The 12658-nt window shown below is 35.5% G+C and overlaps 1 protein-coding gene across 4 annotated transcripts in view; it reads right to left on the reverse strand.

The window, feature by feature from the left end:
- Positions 1-12658, reverse strand: part of PTPN2 (protein tyrosine phosphatase non-receptor type 2) — an 86040-nt gene that overhangs the window by 27450 nt on the left and 45932 nt on the right. For all 4 annotated transcript variants that reach the window (XM_040479469.1, XM_040479471.1, XM_040479468.1 and 1 more), the window contains 3 exons: positions 11426-11526; positions 5955-6053; positions 1913-2050 (listed from right to left, as the gene is read on the reverse strand). In XM_040479469.1, the coding sequence (XP_040335403.1) occupies positions 1913-2050; positions 5955-6053; positions 11426-11526 (338 nt within the window). The remainder of the gene's footprint in view (positions 1-1912; positions 2051-5954; positions 6054-11425; positions 11527-12658) is intronic.

Below are 12658 nucleotides of genomic sequence, written 5' to 3' on the forward strand. Positions count from 1 at the left end.
TCTAGAGCCTGTCACTTATTAGCTGAGTAATCTATTTATGGAAAAAATCCTATAACCTAATGGATTTTAGGTTTTTAAAAAATACATGAAATACAGAGATATTAAGAATATTTACTCTATCAAATCATAGGAAGAATATGGGTCAAGTGATATATACGTAAAAGTGCTTTGCAAAATGATAAAATACAAAAGTCATTCTATTTTATCATGTTAATCAACTCTTAATTAGGATAGGTTTCAGAAACAGGGAAAAATATCTATGACCCTCTCCATCCAAATTAATTTAAAAAAAAAAATTTTTTTTTCAACGTTTATTTATTTTTGGGACAGAGAGAGACAGAGCATGAATGGGGGAGGGGCAGAGAGAGAGGGAGACACAGAATCGGAAACTGGCTCCAGGCTCTGAGCCATCAGCCCAGAGCCTGACGCGGGGCTCGAACTCACGGACTGCGAGATCGTGACCTGGCTGAAGTCGGACGCTTAACCGACTGTGCCACCCAGGCGCCCCAAATTAATTTTAATGCCAAAGCAGATGAGGTACTTGGGATAAATACCAAGAGAAGATGATTCAGAGAACTATGAGAAGTTTATGGAAAAGCAGTTCTGTTTCTGGGAATAAGCACTGCACAGTTATTGATGTATCTCAGGGCAACTTAAGACATACGTAAATGGAATAGCTGGTGCAAAATAACTACAGTAAGGAAAATTTATAAATAAATCTAAGCCTTGTAATTCCCAACCCTGAGACTTCTTAGATAACCTAAGAGATCACATGAAAAGCTTAGTTATGGATGTCATGGGCAGTTGGGAGTGGGCCCTAAGCACACTATGTGCACCTGTGCTTAGAGTGGGCAGCAAAAAACAGAGGGGTTCCAAGAGATCAACTATACAAAGTATTTCTACATAACTAAAAGTGTGTGTATTTGTGGTGTGTGTGTGCGTGTGTGCGTGCGTGTGTGTGTGCATGCACGTGCACACTTTATATATCCCTTCTCTATAAAGCTTTTTTTGGACAATGATCACATATTAATCACTTAATTCAGTTAATGGTTAACTGAAACAGATGTATTCCTGAAATTATTTTTTGGCAAACATTTTCCTATTTTCTAGTTTCCCTAGCTCCTAAGAGCATCTCAGAATCACTCTCATTTCATATTTTCCAGTTATCCCAATTACAACACAAGACAGGTAGATGGTAAAAGGGGGGAGAAACGTCCTGATCCCCAGCTTAACAGCAGCAGGTTCACAATCCACCATGAACACATATCTCAACCAAAAAATAAGGAACAATTCTTATATTTCTGGAAAAGATCCAAATAAATGTTCTTGAGACCATATGCTAAACTTATTTCACCATTTCCCTCAAATTTCTCTGTGGTGAATCATTCGAATGAACAACATTCCAGTAAGTTATTTTCTTGAATAGCCTGCTACTCTTGTAAGTACCAAGTGCCATGGTGTTTACTGGGCACCTATTCTGCATCAGGTGCTTTGCATACACCGCTTCATTTGATTGCCAAAACAGCCCTGAAAGGGAGCTATTACAATCTCCACTTTACAGATGAGGAAAGTTGAGAAACAGGTCCCAAGGACATTTAAACTCAACAGCAGAGCTGGGATTTGAATCCAGGGTGGCCTGATTCTAAAGCTCTCTCCCTCTCAATCCCCAAGAAATTTTAATAATTTATCTTCAATCCTCATATATCAAGCTGAACTTTAAAATTCTTAACTTCTAGGTTTTCTCAGGAGTCCTCAGAGAGCTACCATAAATATGAAACATAATGATTATGATTATATAGTATTATAGACAATATCGAAATGTATGTGCAGCCCCAAGCTTCAAATCTAATGACAAAGAATAATTCAGAAAATCAACACATAAGGTCCAATCTTTTGGGATGAAAAGTCTTACATTGATATTTTCTAACTGCAGTAGATGTACTGTATAATATGACTTCACATCTTCTGACAAGAACTTCACACTGAATCCTGTTTCTTTAAATAGCATCTCTCGGTCATCTTTTGTTGGCCAGTACTGTGCACATTTAACCTAAATTTAAGAATATGTATATATTAGTTCATAGACATGATGAAATCATAAAAAGCTGGGAAAGGAAGACAAACCACACACATTCATGCTGTATTTTTTTCAAGTACCCAAATCTATGAACAATTACACTATGTTTGATGCTTAATGTATTTTAAGAAGATTGACATTTTTATAAAAGCAGGTTTGCACAATGTTCCTGTAACTTATACTAAAAAAGCCATAAACAGGTAGGTATGTTCATAAAATAAAAATGAATCTGTCACTTCTAAAGCATGGTAACCTACAGTTTAACATCATATTGGTATTCACTTCACATTTCTAAAAGTATCAACCTCTTGTAAGAATCTTTTTTCAAACAGTATTGAAAAGGCTTTATTTTACAAGTATTTTCTAAAAATATCCATGAATCTGCTACTAAATACTACTTATTCTGAAAATAACATTGTATATTTACTTACTAAAATTAAGTCAGAGAAGCAAATCAGAAGATAAGCTCCCTCTAACTAGAGTTGTTACATTGTGGCAGAACTACTGATATGGAATTCCTATTTGTGACAATAAAAGCATCTCCCCCAAAGCCAAATTATGAGGGCACCAGACTGAGGCAAGGTGAGATAAAGAGCCACTTCATCAGGAAGAATGCACCAGAAAAACAACATTATAAAATAGGGCCACTTCTCCCTGTCCAAATCAGAAATGATTACAAATCACAAACAGTAACAATACCTCCAAACAAATTAATACTATGAGCTGGTACTTCCAAAGGTGCTAAAAGACATTTTAAATATGATACAAGAAGTGAAAAGAGAGTAAATGAGAATGAGAACAACTCAGAAATGATGTGACAGGAGACATTAAAAAAAAAAATTAGGAATCAAAGAACATATCAATTCTGAAATGAAGACTAAATTGAAAGGCAAAGAGGTGTGAATAAATGCTGCAGATATTGTCTCTGGAGAAAAAGATGAGGAAAGGAGGACATTTCTGAAATAAAAAAGAAATGAAGAAAGAGACATAGGATTTGAGAGAAAGTGACAAATATAAAAATAAGCAAAGAAAACCTAACATGCGTAATTGGAGGACCCAAAGAAGAACATCAAAGCAAGCAAACAGAAAATACTTACAAGTATAATCAATACATTTTTCTTTAAAAATCATATACTGAAAGACCACACTACACACTTGGAAAAATCTGAACCAGAATGACCAACCCAAAGACATATTTTGGTAAAATTATTGGAATTTGAAGAAAAAAAAATTACTTTGAGTAACCTAGATAAAAAAAACAAAAACAAAAAAAAACCATGTGACTTATAAAGGAAATAAAATACGATGTTCAATTTACTTTGGCAGTAATTTGCTATTCCAGGAGGAAATGGAGTAATAATGTATTTAAGTTGCTCAAAGAAAAGCAAATGTGAGCCAAGATTTCATATCCTGCCAAAGTGACTTTTAAGCATTAAGACAGCAGATAAACTGTCATTGACAGGTAAGAAATCAGGAACTCTAATGCCCATGAGTCCTTCCTTAGGATCCACTAGAGAATGAGCTATCGACAGGACAACTGGAGAGACATCAACAACACTGGCAATGAATATCAAATATATATTTACACGTAGAACTAAGAGCTTAAAAGGGATATGAAAGAGATTATAGTATGTTATATACTCTGAAAACATAGGTAAAATACAACTTAAAAAACAGAAGAAGATGGAAAAAATTTTAAACTTTTTTAGTAATTACTTTGGTATTGGAGTTGATACCCTAATTATGAGTATTTTTGGTGTGTAATATGGAACAAAGGTAAAGAGTCATTATAAGATATTCTTTATCCGTAGTGTCTTTGAGGAGCAGGATTCATAGTATGGAAAAAGGAGATAACAGATACAAGGTAGAAAGGGTTAAGCCAACCCCTACAGTTCTAAATTTGAATCAGAAGTATCAGTATGAACCCCTGAAGTATGTTATCTAACACACAAACATATTTTTTTCTTAGCTCTCTTCACTGAAAAGCTCTAAAAACAATGACCAGTCCAACATCAAACATCCCTATTTTTACTGCCACCTTGAAATACCATTGCCCATTAAAAGGAAACCAAGGCTCCTTAGAGACATGGTTGACTCTATGAAGAAGAGGTTAACATAAGCTTCAACAAGTAGTCATTCCAGATATTAAGAAAATTATTAAAGACTCTTTGGTTTTGACTCTTAGGTTTCTGACTCAGAGCCCAACTTGAAGAGATTTCTGCCAACCAGTGGAGGGTTAATTAGAATACTAATAAGGATAATACTATTATTATCCTTATTATTATTAAGGATATTAAGGATAATAATATTAGAATACTAATAAGGACAATAACTGCAATGGAGTAAAATGAATCAAGTATGTTTGAATCTATGAGTTCATAATAATTGATCCCCTCCAGTGCCTGCCCCACACCAAAAAAAACCTACCTGGTCACCTGTTGAGGACACTAGGAAATGAACTCTATTTTGAAAACTGCTTTTCCTATATAAAAGTGGTCAACTAACAAGAATGGAAGTTTCTCTTTATAGAAGTATTCCAACAAAAATTCAAGAAGGAATGATAAAATTGAAATACCACTATTTCATAACCCCTAATTAATTAAGGAACTAAGTAAGCCCTGACCAGCAATGACCGCTAACACCATAAAAAGACATTATGGGACTCTTCACAAAGTAATACCACCCATGAAATAATCTTCCCCAAAATAATTAAATTTGAATCTTATTAAGTATCTAGATCCAAGCACTATAAATATGATTTCTAATTTCCATGGGCAGTCTTCTTTTATTAATTAGTAATTATACTCCAAAAAGAGAGATGAGACTTATAAATCATCTAGTTTGCAATGCTGCTCAAACTGTTCAAACAATGTCATCATCACTTAATTTTTGAGTCACACTGAAAACCATGAAAAAGCCACCATAAAAAACTATGCTGACATTGCTGGACATTCTGGTATGTCAGTGCCATTTCAGATTAGAAAGAGAGTAGAATAATTTGTATCACCATTAAAAGCCACCAACTATGAATTTAGAAGAAAGTAAGAATCAGGCATCTGAAGAAGTAGAACAGTCCAAGATCTTAAGGCTGTAAGAGATCTTACAGACAATACTTTCCAATTTGCTTCTTTGACAGAAAAGGAACCTAAAGCTACAAAAGTTAAAGACTTAAATAATTATTAATACTTGTTTAGACTGCACCTAAAGTTTTAATAAATTTATACATTTCCATACTGATACATGTAAATTTACACATCTCATGGCCTAAGAGCCAATTAAAATTTATCAAGATTAAAAAAACCAACCCTGTGACTTTAATCTTTTATAAAATTTTCACGATTTTGGTAATAGTAAATTATAAATTTTTTAAAATTTATTTATTTTGAGAAAGTGTGTGAGCAGGGGAGTGAGGGGCAGAGAGAGAAGGAGAGAGAGAAGGAGAGAGAGAGAGAGAGAGAGAGAGAATATTCCAAGCAGGCTGTGGGGCCTGAACCCACAAACTGTAAGATCATGACCTGAGCTGAAATTAAGAGTCAGATACTTAACTGAATGAGCTACCCAGGAGCCCCAATAAACTATAAAAACTCTAATAAAGCCTAGGGATTCCAAAGATCTATGTATCACTACTGGTCAATATTTGTTTCATGACATTTACATCTTGGAGGGTAGTGGTGTGCAATCGTTACCTAAATGCTTACAGCAAGAAAGGAAAAGGTTATACTAGAGTTCTTCTGGTCAGAAACAGACTGACCTCTAGGCTTCAGCAATTCAAAGCCAAACTAATGAATGAATCAATATCCCAAAACAAATATGAAAACATTTATAAGCTAATGATAACAGGGAGTACGCCAAGTTGTAAATATTAAGTATTACTTACCGATTCCTTCTCCACAACTCGGTTTAGCATGACAACTGCCTTGGTCTTTTGCTGCCAAACCATGAGCCAGAAATGGCAACCTGTATTAGGAAGTGGACCCTGTAAGAACAGGCAAGAAAAAGTAGGTAAGAGAAAGGAGATGGAACAAGGCTCAAAGAAAATTCCTTCAAGTATGTTTCTGGTTTGAAACAGTTTATTGGATCATAGTAAGTAAATCATAACTTTAAATCTACTTGATTTAAAAAATAGGTCTGTACTAGTTGTTTATAAGTGATCAAAACGGACTTTCATTTACTTAGGCAGAAAAGGAATTTTTTAGGCTATCAGATGACTTTCGGTGTTGAGGGCTGGAGAGCCAGGCTTTGGTGGGAACCAACGTCCAGGCAAGACTCTGCTCAAACCAGTCAGCTTGGTACAGTGCTCCTGACACTGGCACTCCTTATCACCTTGCTTTGCTGGCATTGCCATACTAAGGTGGCTGTAGCATTTACGTATAACCTATAAATAAACCAAAGTCAAGATCACAGGCAGGAGTATCTGACTAGTCCAGTTCTAGCTGCAAAGGAAATTTCTGTCCCCTTCAGCTTTCATATTAGGAAAAGAGGCCCTGACTGTCATGGATCATGGCAGTCTTACAAAAGAAGAAATCTATGCCATCACTAGCCAACCAACCACCCCGATTTAACTGGCAAAAGATTTCCAGAAAAAGCAGAAATCTCAAAGTACCTGAACCACTACAAAGCTGCTAATCTACAAAAACCACAGCATGTACAACCTCAATAGCCGACTTAAAAGGGGCAATGGTTCATATTACAATATTGTCATGGGGGAAAAAAATCAAATCATATTATGCACTTCCAATTATCTTCACATTTTGCTTAATGGTAGCATAGGGCAGAAGAAAGGGCAAATAAGAGATGAAAAGGCCACAGCCAAATTGGAACTAATTTTAAAGGTGAAAGTGAATGAGGTTCTACTGCAGCTAATAAGGCAACATGCATCCCTTTCACAGGGCAGAGTGACAGGCAGCATCAGGGGCTGGAGGCCAGGTGTTCTGGAACATCAGCTTCCCATGTCAAACAAGACGACTCAAGTGGTTCAAGGCTGAAAGCATCTTTTAGGCAGTTGTATTCCCTAGTATATAGCAGATGCTCTGAAATATTATTTGAATTAATAAACTCTAAGCTTCTAAATTATAAAAAGGTTGGAAATCTCAGAATACTGAGAAACTACAACCAAATACTGTTGTCCTCAATGTACATTATCTATTACTTGATCTACTTCTAAAACAAAGTGTAAAAATAAAAAAGAGCAATGAGAAAATCCCCAGTAAAATTAATGCCCTTTCTTTCATCTAAATAAATGGATCTATCAATTCACCAGAGAAGTCACTCCTTAGTGTATACACACACAAAAAAACAAAACACACTCCACTCGTGGCTCAAAAGGGAGGGTGGTGGGTTTATTGCTCAGTTTTCCCATCTACAAGCAATACTATCAATTTTTTTAAAGCCTTTTTTTTTTTTTTTAAGTTTATTTATTTGAGAGACAGAGACAGCGTCTGCAGGGCCTGAACTCACAAAACCATGAGATCATGACCTGAGCCAAAACCAAGAGTCAGACACTTAAGAAACTGAGCCACCCAGGTGCCCCAATACTATCAATTTTTTCCTGCAAAATGGAGATTTAAACCAAGGACTGATATATATATATATTTTTTTTAATTGCAAAAACTCAGAGGAAAAAGATGATAAAAATAATAAGCTACAAAGGACAATCAGAACAGCTGAGGTTTTATTAAACATATAGCATCTCTAGTTTTCTCTGTTCTTTAAAATATTCCCAGCCTTCAAAGAGCTTACTAAGTAAAAAGGCAAGAAGTCCTTGTCCTACTAACTGAAAAATATCAAGTGCCATAAGAGTATGGGGTGAACCATCAGATCTTCAGGAGTAGGAAGGATGCTACAGCAGGGCCTTAAAAATGACAAGGGCACTGATACAGGGAGGCGTCATGGAAGGATGGGAAGTAAGGGTGCATTCCAAGCAGAAGGCAAGGCACATGCAAGTTCAGGGCAAATGTGGGAGAGACAAAGCAATCAATGAGGATGAAGTGGAAGTATGGAAGTGTGTACGAAACCAGAGTGAATACAGGAAACAGTCACCAAAGTTTTTAAGAAGTGGTATGATCAGATTTGTATGTTACAAAAATAATTCTGGTGGCATTGTTAAAGATGGATTAGGATGGGAGGGACTGGTGGCAAGGAAACAAGTTAAAAAGCTACTGCATTAGGATTCAGTACATGATGAGGACAGCTTTAGCCCAGGTGAGAAAAACAGGAAGGGAGATGGCTTGATTAAAAAAGAGAGGGGCACCTGGGTGGCTCAGTCAGCTGAGCATCCGACTTCGACTCAGACCACGATCTTGCTGTCTTTGAGTTTGAGCCCCACATCAGGCTCTGTGCTGACAGCTCAGAGCCTGGAGTCTGCTTCAGATTCTATGTCTTCCTCTCTCTCTGCCCCTCCCCAACTCATGCTCTGTCTCTCTCTCTCTCAAAAATAAATAAACTTAAAAAAATATCCAGTAAAGACCTAGAAAATATAGGGTGGAAATTCAGAAAAGAATAAAAAACTGAAAACAGCCTTCTGATTCTGTCAGGACATGCAGAGCAGTCCAACAGGGACAGGATGCTTAAACACGATTAGGAGTGCGTTAATCAGGTATTTTCTTTATTGTTATGGACTTTATAATATTCTATATTTATATAAATGTTTATATTCTAATATTTTAATAAATATATTTATATTCTAATATTTTATAATTATTATCATTATTACTGCTACAAATAAAAAAGTAATAACAAATGCCACAACAAATAATCACTGGAGGGCTTACCATAGTACCAGGCACCATAAGAATTTTGCTCAACATCGTTCCATAGATAATATAGATATATTTATAGATCAATAATATAGATATATATACAAGCTTGGAGAGTTAGGTAGCTTGTCCAAGGTCACACAGCAATTTTATTATGCTAGTAGAGCTGAATGATTAAGAGCTTGACCCATAGTGTCAATGGGGCTTCAAATTCTGGCTTCAGCTCACTTCCCGTATGACTTTGGTAAAGTTGTTTAATGTTCCTGGTCTCTTTAGATGATTCCTCATGCATAAAATCAGGGTGATGACAGTATTTACCAGAGAGAGTTAGCCTGAGCCTTAAATCATACAAAACATAAAGTACAGAACAATGTTACAAAATTCCTAGCTCTTATTAATCTTATCTCCCACTACAATGTAAAGTTCATAATGGCATTTTTACTTAATGTCTATTTTATTTAATGCCTAACACACAGTAGGTACTCAATAAATCTTTGTTAGATGGATGAATACCCAGTGAAGCAGTGGGACCAGGATTTGGGCATAGATACTATGAATCCAGAGTCTACATTCTCTTAAGATACGAAGGTTGAACATATGGTTCCAGAGAGTCTGAAGCCTTGAGTGTAAACTGAAAAGGGGAAAAAACTCCTAAATCAGAATCCTGAGAAACACCTACAGAATTTGGACTACAATAAGAAGAACCAATAAATGAGACTGGGAAAATGGGAGAAAGGGAGAAAGAGAAAGAGAGGGTTGTGATAAGGGATCTAGAGTAATTATTCTTTTCTATTTTTGAACATTATAGCTTTTTCAAATAGAAAATAAGATGAAATTCTAAAAATGAGTTTATCAAAAATGTCATGAATGCGGGGTGTGCCTGGGTGGCTCAGTCGGTTGGGCATCCAACTTCGGCTCCGGTCATGATCTTGTGGTTTGTGAGTTCAAGCCCCACGTTGGGCTCTGTGCTGACAGCTCAGAGCCTGGAGCCTGCTTCAGATTCTGTGTCTCCCCCTCTCTCTGCCCCTCCCCTGCTCACGCTCTGTCTCTCTCTGTCTGTCAATAATAAATGTTAAAAAAAATTAATTAAAAATGTCACGAATGCTCATAAAAAATGCCAAATATTACAAAAGGGCAGGAAATGACAAATTAAACTCTATGTATTCCTAATTCTTAGAAATAACCAGTATTAATGGTATATGTATAATTTATTTAGCCAGTCCCTCACAAATTATTTCTGTCCTATTCTTTCTGGTCCGGTACTATTAAAATTAAGTTTCAATAAACACCCTCACATGTATCTTTATGTCTATACATATGTAACCACTGAGTATTATAAACTTTTAAATCTCTGCTGTTCTGACTAGTGAAAAGTGGTTATTAAATGTATATTCCCTCATGACTAGAAAAATTGAGTATCTTTTCATATGTATATTGTCTACCTTTATATTTTTCTTTGAACTATGAATTTATGTTCTTTCACAGTTTTTTTTTTTTTTTTGTTTTGTTTTTTAACTTAGATTGTTTCTCTGTTTCTTTTTTGACATACAGGAGCATTTTACTTTAAGTAAAATTATTTTCATTTCCTGCCAACTAGAAATAGTCTAATCTTTTTACTATATGAAACTGTTTTCTCTGTTTTGTTTTTAATGTTTATTTACTTTTAGGAGGGGTAAGCAGAGGAGTGACAGAGAGAAAAGATGAGAGAATCCCAAGCAGGCTCTGCACTGTCAGCACAGAGCCCAATGCAGGGCTTGCTCTCATAAACCATGAGATCATGACCTAAGCCGAAATCAAGAGTCAGACACTTAACTGAATGAGCCACCGAGCCACCCATTTTCTCTTTCAATAATAGGTTATTCTGATCTACATTTTTAAAAACCTCAAATATTATGAACATACAGCTTATACTTAAAATTTAAAAATCAGTAACTGGGGGATATAGCAGTACTGTTCACTAAGTCTCTGTCATTTGATAAAGGGAAGCTGGTGTGGATAAACCAAAATAATTTTTATTATCTAAGAATGGAAGAGTAGTAGTGCTAGAATATGGGTGTGGCCAATGTGACAAGAAGCAATCAGGCAGAATGCCAAAGGGAACTGTTACGGTCTCTGGCTTCCTAGCCAGTATTCTGGGCACCTGGTCTTACCACCCTCACTCCAAACAAAGGGCAGATACCCATCAAAGGCATGTTCAAACTCTCTGAAACTGTATGTCAGAGAAGTGGGTCAAGAAGGGCTTTCAAAGGGCCTCTGGTTATGATACAAGTTATGTGAAGAGAACTTAACAAAGCATTAACAAACGCTTTGTATCAATATAAAGCAAGGAAGATAATTTGCCTGAAAAGAATTGGCCTAAACCATTTCATTAAAACATTTTCCTTCTTGGAATGTGCAACATTAAAAATTACTTTCATGTTCACATACAAACCTGCAAAACATTAAAATGTCTACACTCTACTATGTAACAACAGAAAAAACAAACAGCATCTCATTTCCAAAAGAAGTAAAGACATACTTTTAGCTATGTTTCAAAGCATACCAACCACAATAACTGCATTGCCAGGCATCTGCTCGACACCACATCACTTGCCTGTGTTAAGATGTAACTCCTTTTCGCCTCTTCTATGTCAACTAAACTGGCATTAATATAATCATTTTCAGCATTTTGCAGTTTAACACGACTGTGATCATCTGAAATAGAGAATGACAAACCATAATTGTCATTTCAAACTTCTCATTTTTATTGATATTAATGTTCTAGGTATTAATAAAATGATAGAAGAAACAAAGCAAAGAAAAATAACAGCACCACAAAAGAGTTGAATCAAGTCCTAAATTATTCCTTTTTTTGGAAGTATAAAAATGAAATCTTTTTGTTTGTTACTGTGGTATTGGAAATGCTTTTGTTTGTACTTGATTAGCTACTGTAACTAGAAAAACTGACCAAAGAGTAAAATATGGTGAAAGGAATAAAGCACCTACCTTCCTAAAAGTAAAAGGATCATTTAGAGTCTTGGGGTCTAAGAATTGATAGGTCTACCTACAAAAAAAACAAAAATAAAAAAACAACAAAAATACCAAAAAAACCACAACTGGCCTCAAATAGAGGAGACTTGATTTCCATGGTAACTACATTTGTTTCATTCCTCAATAGATCTGCATTCAACTATATTTAAATAATTTTTAGTATTTAACTATATTTAAATTAAGTGCTAAAAATATTTAAATACAGAGAGAATATTCTAATTTTTCTTCAGTAGGCCCCATGCCCAACATGGGGCTCAAACTCATGACCCTGAGATTGAGACACATGCTGTACTGACTGAGCCAGTCAGGCGCTCCAGAATATTCTAATTCTTTACAAGACAACTAAAGACGCCTCATTACTTAGACTGTGTTATAGCACAATAGATAAACATATCTAGTTTAGACATATTTCTAGCTTTTAAAAGTAAAAATTTCACCATCTACAACAACATGGATGACCTAGAGGGTATTACACTAATTGAAATATAAGTCAGGCAAAAAAAAAAAAAAAAAAAAAAGGAAGACTGTATGACATCACTTATACATGGAATCTAAAAAATTAACAAATTAAAAAAAATAGAAACAGACTCATAAATACAGAGAACAGGGGCACACAGGTGGCTCAGCTGGTTGATCATCTGACTCTTGATTTCAGCTCAGGTCATGGGATCGAGCCCTGTGTCGGGCTCCACCCTGCGTATGGAGCCTGCTTAAGATTTTCTCCTTCCCTCTCCCCCTTCTCTCCCTCCCTCTCTAAAAAAAAAAAAAAAAAAAAAAAAAAAAAAAAATAAAAAAA

This window comes from Herpailurus yagouaroundi, unplaced genomic scaffold (genome assembly GCF_014898765.1).
Source record: "Herpailurus yagouaroundi ecotype Mexico unplaced genomic scaffold, PumYag 142, whole genome shotgun sequence".
Taxonomy (NCBI): domain Eukaryota; kingdom Metazoa; phylum Chordata; class Mammalia; order Carnivora; family Felidae; genus Herpailurus; species Herpailurus yagouaroundi.